The 12218-nt window shown below is 36.8% G+C and overlaps 1 protein-coding gene across 2 annotated transcripts in view; it reads right to left on the bottom strand.

Moving 5' to 3' along the window:
• Positions 1 to 2265: 2265 nt before the first annotated feature.
• LPCAT1 (lysophosphatidylcholine acyltransferase 1) overlaps positions 2266 to 12218 on the bottom strand; it is a 104310-nt gene continuing 94357 nt past the window's right edge. For both annotated transcript variants that reach the window (XM_075826770.1, XM_075826771.1), the window contains 4 exons: positions 11295 to 11448; positions 9916 to 10014; positions 8899 to 9040; positions 2266 to 6074 (listed from right to left, as the gene is read on the bottom strand). In XM_075826770.1, coding sequence (XP_075682885.1) covers positions 5893 to 6074; positions 8899 to 9040; positions 9916 to 10014; positions 11295 to 11448 — 577 coding nt within the window. In that variant the 3' untranslated portion in view covers positions 2266 to 5892. The remainder of the gene's footprint in view (positions 6075 to 8898; positions 9041 to 9915; positions 10015 to 11294; positions 11449 to 12218) is intronic.

Genomic DNA, 12218 nt, shown 5'->3' on the forward strand with positions numbered 1-12218 from the left:
CTAATTCACACGAGCGTATTTCACGTCCGTTACGAGCGTGAAAGTAACGCACGTCACACGGACCTATGCAAGTCAATGGGGCCATTCAGACATTGTGTTTTTCACACGTGTGTCCGCTGCGTTAAACCCACTGCATGTCCTATACTTGTGCGTTATTTTAAGTGAATGGGTGAGTGAAAATCACAGACAGCACACGGACGCACATCCGTGTGCTGTGCGTTAATTATGCAACAGTTGCTAAAGAAATGATGAGAAAAAGAAAACCACCTCCTTCAGTTTATTTTACGGACGTAAAAACCGCATGACATACGCGCATAAAAACCGCTGACAAGCACTATACACGGATGTCACACGGAACTGCAATGCAGGAAAAACGCTGCGGTTTTTACGCGCGCAAAACGGACACGTTCGTGTGAATTAGGCCTTAGTATACTAGTATAAGAATTCTTGCAACACACTATGGAGATAGTAGGTGCCATACAGAAAGGATCCTTGCGCTGAACATGGATAGCCCTGAATTCCCTACTTATAGTAGAACAAAATTTATCATTAAATCTAGAAAGTCATAATCAAGTACATAATATATATATATATATATATACATACATACATACACATACACACTGTGTGTGTATATATATATATATATATATACACATATACACACACACGACTGCGCTATTGATGCAGTCAAAACAACGGAAACCTTCCACAACGGTGACAATCGGAAACCATTAGCAAAGTTTCCGTCACCATTGAGATCAATGGGGATGGAAACGGAAGCTAAGGTTCCGTTTGCCTTTCCGTTAAAGGGGTTTCCCCGACGGAAAGCTCCGACTGAACCCCTCAATTGAAAGCAATGCTGATGTGAACATAGCCTAACAGTTAAAAATGTGACATTTTTACCAACTCCGTGTATTACGAATAAATTGTAACATCTTAATCAAAGAGGAAGAAGAAATAGTAATTCTGTCTAGCAAAACCGAAATTAAAAGCTAGGTAAATGGTTGAAAGTGTTTCTTATAAGAATGACCTCTGCAAGTTCTGCTAGCACTATTCAAGAACCTATAATAGACATTGGGCCTCATGTATCAAAACGGTCTCAAACGAAAAAAGTAGCACTCTCACTCAACAGCCAGGGTTCAGATATCACTTTCTAAACTTCACTCTGCTACAGGCAAGAAAGCCATTTTTCTCTGATGCAATTTTGATACATAAGTCAAATGTTTTTTATAGTTCAATCTAACATTAACCATGAATATTCACTTTTAACATCATTTTACATTATTAATCCAGACTGTATTATATTCTAAAACGGCATACATACTTTTGCGGTCTCCAGAGATGAAATTTCCCAGCATTCTTTGCCGGATTAATGTTTGTTCAGAGCTTACTGTAGTGATTTGAATTTTTGGAAAGCACAGATTGTATACCAGGCACTGTACAGTATTCTGATGTAAAACTAAGGGTATGTTCACACAGTGTTTTTTGCCCTGTTTTGATGCGGAAACCATGCCAAAAAACGTCCGAAAGCGCCTCCCATTGATTTCAAAGGGAGGTGGAGGCGTTTTTTCCCACGAGAAAAACGATCGCGGGAAAAAGAAGCTTTAATGCTTTTCTTCAGGCGTTTCCGTCTCTGAGCTCTAATTGACATCAATGGGAGGCAGAGATAGCGTTTTCGCTGTGTTTTTTGCCCGCGGCGCTCAATGGCCGCGGCCGAAAAACGCCACTAAGAGCGCAGGCAGGTCAAAATTTGCCTCAAAATCCCTTCTGCCTGCGAAAAACTCAGTTTGAACTGGGCCTAACTGTCCCAGTGTGTTGTAGAAGCTCAGCTAAGCGGTTAGGGGCGAGTAGGTCAACAAGTTTTTTACAAATTCCAATAGCAACCATCAGAATTGTGAATGCAGCTCTGGACTATAATACAAGCTGTGTCCCGGATCAGTACAAGACAAGTAATGCAATGTATTTATGAAGTTACTAATCCAAGCATGAAAATTTTATCTATACACAAATCCCAAAAGCTAAAAAAAAAACCTGTTCAAAGACAGAATGATAAAAAGAACAAGCATGTAGGGTCTGTGTGGAATTACATTGAACTTAAATAATCAATCATGGTATATGGTTATAAAAAGGGTGGAGATAAAAAACCAAAACAAAAGAAAACAAAAATAAAAAAAAAGGCCCAAAAAAATTCCCCAAATCAAATTTTTATTTATCTACTTAAAATGCTTTATTGGCGTGAATAATCTGAAACCAAAAAAAAAGTACTGGAAATCTCACTTTTATTTTTCCATAGAAATCAGTACAGTTTATAATTAAACATTAGCATGTTCAAAAAAATCCTCAATTCTAAGACACAGCAAGAGATTTGACTAAAAATTTGAGTTGTTCTAATAATACCATGTAACAGAAACTATTCAGTTGTGCATAAATTTATGTTACAAGATAACATACACACAACACTCAGTATGTCAATTTGACAGATACAAACATTGGCAGTGTAAAGTAATACACGCATTAAAAGTGTGATTAGAAATAGAGCGGAACATCTTTCCCTTCATGATTTCTTATATTTCATCAAAATGTATTTATAGTTGCCACTCATCAAGGTCCTCAGTCCCTCACTCAAAAAACACATGCTCAACAGCTTAATATTGCATACCCCAAGCTTTGCTTAGTTGAGGTCAAAGGGCATCAATGGACCCGTCACACAGAGGCAAATCACTTCACAATTTTTGGAGAACAAAAAATAAAAAAAATAAAAAATTAAGTAATTGATTCACAAGCAATAAGAATATTAATAAAGACAAGCAAGTATTTCCCCTGGAATGCATACAGATGTCAGTTTGCGATTTCGAAAAGTAACCATCAGAATCATCTTCCCTCAATTAATTCACAGTAGCTGCTTTTTCTTTTAAAGGGCCATTGCATCAAACGTGAAGTGTCAGCTGCCATGTGTTCAAGACCAAAACGGAAGGTTTAAGTATTAAAAAAGGATAAATGGAATAAAGAAAAACCATCAAAGCACAGCTTTTGACGGTCCCTCGAATGTAACTCGTAGGCACCTTTTACGTTTCACCCACATTAGATCAACCTGAGAATTAGTTCAAGCATTTCTACATTGACATCTTAATGTAAAACATTCCTGAACTCAGCAAGGAAGAAGGATCAGCACACCAAGAAGAAAACAAAATCATTCTAAAATTACAGGTAAAAAGTGCCTCAATGGAGGAAAATGAAAAATAAACCTTCAATTCACAATATACAGTAAAATTCCTTTAAGCCAGCATCAATGGGATCGGTAATGCAACAGATTACCAGATATTCTGTATTATTAGACTATCATATGTTTAGCAAGACAGCCCAAAATAAACTTACCACAAAATACTTTACTATCACTATGATTTAGATGAACTCCCTAACTGGTTCCCGATTGGTTCTCTGTTCAGTCTATGGAATATTGGGCTCTGCTAGAATATAAGACTTTCTGATGCAGGAGAAAAGGAATTTCACTTTGTTCTCTGCTAATATATATATATATATACACATATATATATATATACACACACACACACACACACATATACTGTAGTAGTAAATGTCATGTATATATATATATATATATATATATATATATAAAAATAAAACATTTCCTGCAAATATTGACATTTGCTGCACGATTTTATCATTTATCCTCTTTCTGAAATTTTCCAGTTGATATAATATAATATTAGATATATATATATATATATATATATATAGCAAATTTTAATGTGTAACAGATAATAAAGATGCACCTGTGACATGTCCACTGCTGAAGAGTCAATTTTAGAGTGTTTGTATTGAAGCTATTAGATCACTTAGCACTCACAGCACAACGTGCCTCCTATGTACTTTGGGTAAACTATTGGGAAATTGTATAATGAGCGAATCTTTAATATATTGGTATGACCTAAATCGCTCCCACTGCCAGCAGAAAAGAAGCAAAGAAAAGCAGGTCAGCATTGGGGAATTTCAAAACTCCCTGTGCCTTCCGAAGCCATAAACTGTCCAATGTTCTACAACAAACTATACCTATATAGGCAACTCTGGGGTGTTAACAATTCACGGCAGCTTTCCAGGTCTAGGTTGGTCTATCCAGTGCTTTCAGTAAAAGTGATTGGTTTAATATACTAGGGAACTGCACAAAATAGGATTCCTAAAAAACACATTTGCACCCAATACTTAAAATTGCCCATATATTAGTAAATCAGAAGTAAGAGCAGCAGCCAAAGTTTGGTACTTATGTTTGTTTTACTTACCGAGATATTGTAATTTTTCTGTTCTCTAAAGTGAAAACAGGAAGTGCAGCCATATTGGTTGTCACTTTTGCATTGGCTTCTCAGAAACATTAGTTCTGTCAGCATGTTGAACGAATAACAATGCAACAACTTACCAACAGTTGCTAAAAAGTTCATTTAAAAAGTGAAAACCAATATGGCTGCGTTTCCGGCTATCAATTTGGCAAAAATGGCCACCACTACTGAACAGAAAAATGTAAATATCTCTAAGTAAAAGAAACAATTACCAAACTTCAGCTGCTGCTTTAACTCTTGATCTACGTACAAATAGCCAGTTCCAAGTTTTGGGTGAAAATGTGCTTTAAAAACTGTAAAATGTATTCTTTTTTACTACAACCTAGGACAATCTTGTTGTAATCAGAGACCTGCAAATGAATAATACTTGTTAACAAGAAAATGACCTGTCAATGACATCTGTTTATAATACTATGTAAATGTGCAATGCAGAAAAACTTAACTACGTAATTAAATTTAAATAGAGTTTGTTCAGTAATCAATGAGGTTAATACAACCTAAAAGAGTGACCTAGAGAAGAACTCACCAAAGTGCACTAGACTTCACATGGGGAACAGATTCTGCTGTTCATGCACACTCCGCACAACATATGGAAAATACATTACATATTGGGTGTGTGCTGGACCTCTGTAGAGGAGTTTTTATACTCCAGTGCACCAACATTGGAACAACCGGAAACTCATGGAGTGCTATAAAACCAGTGCAACTACAAATTTTTAAAACATTACATTACGACAAATACCAAAAAACCTTACAAAGAAGCATTTAGTGACAGATATTTTTGGCGAAGGAAGTCTAAGGATTCCATGCTTTGCCAGGTGAACAGTGACAGAGGAAATCAGAACATAGCAATGATCCCTACTGGTTTGTGGTCACGATGGTCAGAGCCATCAGATTTTTTTTAAATCCCCATGATCACTAGGATAGCATGTTGATGTTAAGCAGAGGAAAAGTCCCGCTATGGCAAACTGGTATTTTGTTAGGATCAAAACAATTCACTTCCTGGAAAAACATTGCTGCATATGAATGGAGAACTCAGATGATATCCCAATCAAAATATCAGTGTATTGCATCTTGAAGTCATAGTCCACAGTTTTATCAATGGACTAAATATCAACTTGGTTATAATATTACGCTACAAGCCTGTAAGTCTGTCGTAGTGAAAAGCACTTTTTTTGTAAGGCTTTTTGGTATCTGTTGCATATATTACAGCACACACTGCGGGTCATGTATGAAAACTAGTACATATTTCAATTAAGTCCAGTATTTGATTGGTTACCATATGCAACCCCCCTGTTTTCTCCCGTTCCAGTTTATATATGACACCCGCTTTTCCTTCCAAGCTATTCAAACTAAATTCCATCTTTGCTTTCTAAACACTTTGATTGTACTAAAGAACACAGAGCAAAAAAGGAGAACAAAAAAAGTAATGGAAATTGTTACAAAGATACAAACAAAAATATAGGCGGATTTATCTATGTTGAGAGGTACAATACATATATGCCCCTCGCCAGGAGAGGGAGATGTAGTTCCAGCTTTAGTTCAGTTTCTTTTGCGCATTATGGTATTCTTCCATATCTTCAGGTGTGAAATCAGTACAGAAACCGTTCGGGGCAGTGGCGGAAGAGCTGTCTACACATGTTTCAGAGTCCACCATGTTTGGATATAGAAACATTTCAGCAAAATGTGGGTTCAAAGCAGCAAACCTGTCAAAGTCCACTGTAAAAAACAAAATAAAATAAAAAAATTAATGAGAAATTATGGTAATAGTCTGCAGCAACAAAAAAAACGAAATCTGATTACAATAAAAAAAACCTAATCTAAATCTAAACTTTACATCATTATTGTTTGCGAGTAGGAATTTTCCTGTGCATAAATAGAATACATACAATGACAAATATTCAAGCTAGGTAGAATATATTGATGCATTTAGTCGTGACAGAAATGAGAAAGTATGATGTCATCAGAACCTTTCAGTAGTGCAGCCTCAGGCTTTTCTCATATAATTGGAAGTGATCATATTTCAGCATGTAAGATAGAGAGTTGACACATTTTTTTAATGTACACTAAAAATATTCTAGTGGTTCTACTTAAAAAGGGATGAATTTGGTCAGCAACAATACTTAGAAATAACCCAGTAAACAACATTGGAGCCAATATACCAGTAAAACATTTGACTAATGCTGAAAGCACCACATTCCAACCATTTGACATGAGACAAGTGGTAGTGATTCCATTAGAATCACACTTACTTGCCCTTGTTGACAATACAAGGGTCATCCACTATCAGAGAGGCTATCCATATCCAAAATCTACAGATTGTGCATAGTAGGAAATGTGGCACAGTACTGTGGCAGCCAATTTTTTTGCTGGTTTGTAGTAATCTGACTGGTTCTAACCAATGTACTGTGATGAATTATGGTAACTAAAGCGAATATATAAAAAGGACCACCATGTACTGTATGTTTCTTGTATCTTTTTCTATACATCTGAAAATCTTGTGTGGGGAAAGCAAGGCTACATATATGTTCTAATAAATTGTAAAAGCTGCCCACTATAAGGATAATGCAAGGCTAACCGCATAAATATTTTCACTAAACATGGAAGTCTTTATATTATGCTGCCTAGAGGATAAGAGTGCAGCCAAATGGTTCAAGTGAAACAGTGATTTATTTATTTTTTAGATTTTGTTTTCACGACGTTCACAATGCGGAAGAAATAGCATGTTAAAGTGTAGCTAAACGTTTGACAAACTTCTGACATGTGAGAGGTTTCGATTGGTGGGGGTCCGAGCACTGAGACCACCACCAATCGCTAGAACGAAGCAGCTGAAGTGCTCATGTGAGCGCTTAGCCGCTTCGTGTCTGTTTGGCTATTTCCGGAAATAAATATATCTGTGTACGGACTCAATAGAAATTCTATGAGCCCGTACACCGATACATCGGCTTTCCGACCACACGAGCGCTTCAGCTGCTTCGTTCTAGAGATTGGTGGGGGTCTCAGTGCTCGGACCCCCACCAATCCAAACTTCTGACATGTCTCTATGACAAACTTCTGATATGTCAAACGTTTAGCTACACTAACTTTGTTCTGCAGGTCTATACGATTACGGCAGTGCCAAATTTATATTTTATTTTTTTTATGAATTACTATTTTTACAAAAATAAATCTATTTGTTAAAAAACAAATTTGCTTTGTGTCGTCAGATTTTAAAACCCATACAATTTTGATTTTTCCATAGATGGAGCAGTGTGGAGTTCCCGTTTTGTCTGTGGGGCAAGCTATAGTTATTGGTACATATGACTATTTGATCACTTTTTAGATCATTTTTTATTCGGGAGCGAAGGGGACCAAAAAAAGCAATTCTAGCATTTTTTATTTTATGGCGTTTACCCTGTGGATTAAATAATGTTATATTGTAATAGTTCAGACTTTTACTGACATGGCTAAACTTATTTTATTATTTATTTCTCTAACTTCTACAGCGCCAACATATTCCACAGCGCTGTACAGTAGTCGTTCTCAGTCAATGTCACCAATCTAAATTCCCTATTTGTTTTTTGGAGGAAATCTGAGTAGGCGGAGGAAACCCACGGGAAGAACATGCAAACTCCATGTAGAAGGTGTACCAATTATATTTATTTTGACATTACTTTAGTAGAAAAAAAATAAAAAAAGTGGGCAAACTTTTTTTTTTACCTTTAACATATATTCTTTTGACTTTACTAAAGACTAACTATTTTTTTTCGATTTCTTTTTTTTAGTCCCCATAGGGAACTTGAACAAGCTATCTTTGGCTCGATGGTACAATACACTGCAATAGTAATGTATTGCAGTGTATTGTGATTTTTACCAGCTCCTATTAGGCACTACCTCTGGCAGGACTTAGAAAAAGGACCAAGATACCAGACCTGGGGACCTTCATTAGACCCCAATGCTGTCATAACGATCGGCACCTCACGATTGCGTCAGAGGGGACCCCCCTCGTCTAATGGCTTAGATGCTGCTGTCGCTATTGACCACGGTATCACCAATCCCAGCCGTTACTGAAAGGTGTCAGCTGTAATATACCACTGACACCTGTGGCTCAGTCCCGTGGTATATTATATACCAACGGACGTACAGTTAGATTAGGATTAGAAAAACATGGCTGCTTGCTTTCAAAAAAGCACCACATCCATCCACAGGTTGTGCCCACTTTTGCAGCTCAACCCTATTTAGTCCAATGTAGATGAGCTGCAATACCAAGGACAACCCATGGACAGGTTTGACGCTATTTCTGGTAGAAAGCAGCCATGTTTTTCTAATCCTGCTCAACCCTTTAAATAAATTGCATATTCTGTGTAGACTCTACATTAAGGGAAATCATAAATAACATAACAAATTTATACAGATTTAGTAGAGCTAAAGTTATAACTTTCTCTTTGGAGCTGGATCATATCTGCATTGTGATTAGCCTTCAACATAATGCGGCAGGTTTAACTGCAGTCCTATGTAAAACCACAGATAACACCTAAATCTCTACATGAAATCTAGGGCTTACCATATGTGATTTTGGCCTTCTCCTCCTCATCTATTGCTCTAAAAAGATCTGCTACATTCAGTTCTGCTACTCCCAGCGCGGTCTTTAAAATCACTGCCAGCTCCTCTTCCACTATAGTTTTAGAATTTTCTGACTGGTACATCTATAGGAAAAGAGAAAGGTATGACGTCATTAAACACTGTAAGGGCTGTACAGTCAATAATTTTCATATAGGAATAGATTTTAAATCTTAAAGAACAAATATAATTAAAAGCATAGCATCCCCTTTATTGTGTTTTCCTTAAATATTAGATAAGGTACAATAGTCTCCACAGCGGCCATCAACATTAGTCAGGTTAAGCATCAGTGAAAAGAGGGACTGCCAAGGGTGCTATGTAGAAGCCCGAAACATCCATAAAAGTGGAGCATGCTTTAAAAATACCCATTTGTATCTCACATGACTGATGAGGCATTCAAAGTCAAAAATGAAATGTATATATATATATTATATTTTTAGGGATATTTTGCAAACATCCAATAGATAAGTGTGTGTTCCTCCATCCACACATTGAGGCTGGGTTCACACAGAGCTTTTTGCAGGAGCAAAATCTGGCTCAAAATGCCACGAGATACACTTTCTCTGCCCCCCATTGATGTCAATGAGAGGTCAGAAGCCTAAACGCCCGAATATAGGGCATGTCCCTTCTTTTTCCTGCGAGACGGTTTTTCTGCTCGCAGGAAAAAAACGCCTCCGCCTCCCATTGAAATCAATGGGAGGCATTTTCGGCCGTTTTTTTGCCACGTTTTGCGGGGCGGTTTCCGCGTAAAAAAACCTCTGTGTGAACCCAGCCTTACCTTGTAAAGCTGAACTGCAACAAGGGCGTGGGAAATTGACAATCATAGCTCTCAGCGTGTAATGGAATGTGGCAACTTGCCATAAAACATCATGGTCCCAAACTTCAGAAGATGATAATAATAATAGCACAAAGTTCAATGCACCAAGGACCTCCGTAAAATAGTGGAGAAACAGCTACTTGCCTTAAAAGCCAACTGAATGGTTTCCAGCGTCTTGGAAGGTCTACATACAACAGACAAAGCAATCACATACTCCCGTAGATCAATGACACCCTCTTCATTCTGAAATGGTCAAATACATAATAAATATGATTTTTTTTTCTTTCTAGAAAAAAACTGAAATCAAAACTAGAAAACTTTATAGACAGGAGGAAACGTATATAATTTATTCAAAACTCTGCTGATAAAAGGTCTATTAAATACACATCAGGCACAAAGGGGTTATTTACCAAGGGCGCAACTACTACTACAAAAAAGTGGCCTATCAATGCTCTAAGATTTACGCATTTCCCATTGAATTTTAAAAAAAAAAACAAAAAAAAAACTTTTCTGGTAATGATCATTTCGAAATCCGGATGACTTATAAGACAAGCACTGGTCATTTTAGCCTTAAAGAGGATCTGTCAGCAGTTTATCAATTCCCTATTTCCTAACTAATCTAATAGACGCTTTGCTGCTGATAACTACAGTGTGATATGTTTTAAAAAAAAAATTTGCAAAGTTATGAGCATTTTTCTAAATATGCTAATGTGGCTCTAATCGCCAAATAGGAGGGGACTCTTTCTTTTCACTCTGGGCAGTGTAATGTTTTCTGTATGACGCGGTCTGATCAGCACACAGCTTCTCCCCCTTCCCTGCCCAGCAACACAGTGTGATCGTATAGTATACAGCTTACATTCCCGACTGTTTTCAACTGGCGATATCTCTAGTTGTTTCACAGCTAGAACAGTGATCCTAGTTTCATTAAAATCTCGTCTTTGACACCAGAACCACTGCTCTAGGTGGTCCACAACCGAAGATATTGCTATTTGAAGTGATCCCCCTTTCCCTCCAGCCGGATTCTCTCATACAGCGCCAGAGGCTGTGCGGTAGCTCCACCTCAAAAGAATCGCTGCTGTCGACGTCTATTTGTCAAGTATAGACTAATTTGCATATATCGAAAAAAGCTCATAACTTTTAAAATAATAACCATCTTGGGACAGAATTTTCACTAGATGATTCCGTCGTTTTCGATCTGGAATCAATGGTGATAGTAGCGGAAACCTTTGGCGCAGATGTGAACGAAGCCTTATAAATATGCAATGCATTCTAAAGCAGATGGCCCTTCCTGTGACCAATTAAGCACATGCAGCTACTTAGGAACAGTGGTCACCAATAAAGGAAATCAAAAGTTCGCTAGTCAACCTGAAGAACCATCCTATGTAGACAGCACTAAGAGTGAGTTGTAAGAAGATACTGTATAGAAACAGCAAAGGTATGTTATATAGATTCCACCGTGTGTGTGTTAAGTTACTGGGGTTAAGTCAGGCATTAATATAAAATTAATGGAGATAAAACTAAACCTCATCAAATAAGGCAAATAGGTCCTCTAATTTCTCCGTCACTGGAACAGATAAGTACTCCGCAAACTCCTTTAAGTTTATCTTTTCCCCATTTCTTTTTTTAGCACTTTCAGAAAACTGTTTCAATTCCTTTTCAAGCTTCTCTGGTTTTAAGCTGTAGAAAAACAAATAACAATTAGTAAAAAAAAAAAAAAATTACTAACCTTTTAACCCCTTAGTGATCAGCCTATTTTAGGCCTTAATGACCAAGCCATTTTTAAGTTTTTCCATTGTCTCATCCAAAGCGCTATAACTTTTTTATGTCGACATAGCTGCATGAGGTCTTGTTTTTTCGACAAGTTGTATTTTTTAATAGCACTATTTTGAGGTACATAGAATTTATTGATTAACTTAATTATTATTTTTTGGAGCAATAGAAAAAAAAAAAAAAAACAGCCTGTCACCACCCTTTTTTCGTCTTAAATTTACGCCTTTTACCATGTGGTATAAATAACACAGTAACTTTATTCAACGGGTTGTTACGATTGCAACAATACCAAATTTATATAATTTTGTATGTTTTACGACTTTTACACAGTAAAAATATTTCAGTCTCCATATTTCAAGAGCCATAACTTTATTTTTCAGCCGATGTAGTTTTTATTGGTACCATTTTGGAGTAGATGCGACTTTTTGATCACTTTTTTTAAAAAAAATATTTAAAAAGGCTGGATTCAGAGAAAACAGCAATTTTTGCATTGCTTTTTATAGCGTTCTCTGTGCGGGTTAAATAATGTAATAACTTTATACTTGGGGTTGTTACGGACGCGGCAATACCAAATATGTGTAACTTTTTTTTGTTTTTTTAATAAAGCATTTTGTAAGGGGAAGTCCACAAAGTAGCTGAGAACAGAGAGATTTAACCGCTCCCTGCTCTATTTATTT

This window comes from Rhinoderma darwinii, chromosome 5, assembly GCF_050947455.1.
Source record: "Rhinoderma darwinii isolate aRhiDar2 chromosome 5, aRhiDar2.hap1, whole genome shotgun sequence".
In the NCBI taxonomy this organism is placed as follows: domain Eukaryota; kingdom Metazoa; phylum Chordata; class Amphibia; order Anura; family Rhinodermatidae; genus Rhinoderma; species Rhinoderma darwinii.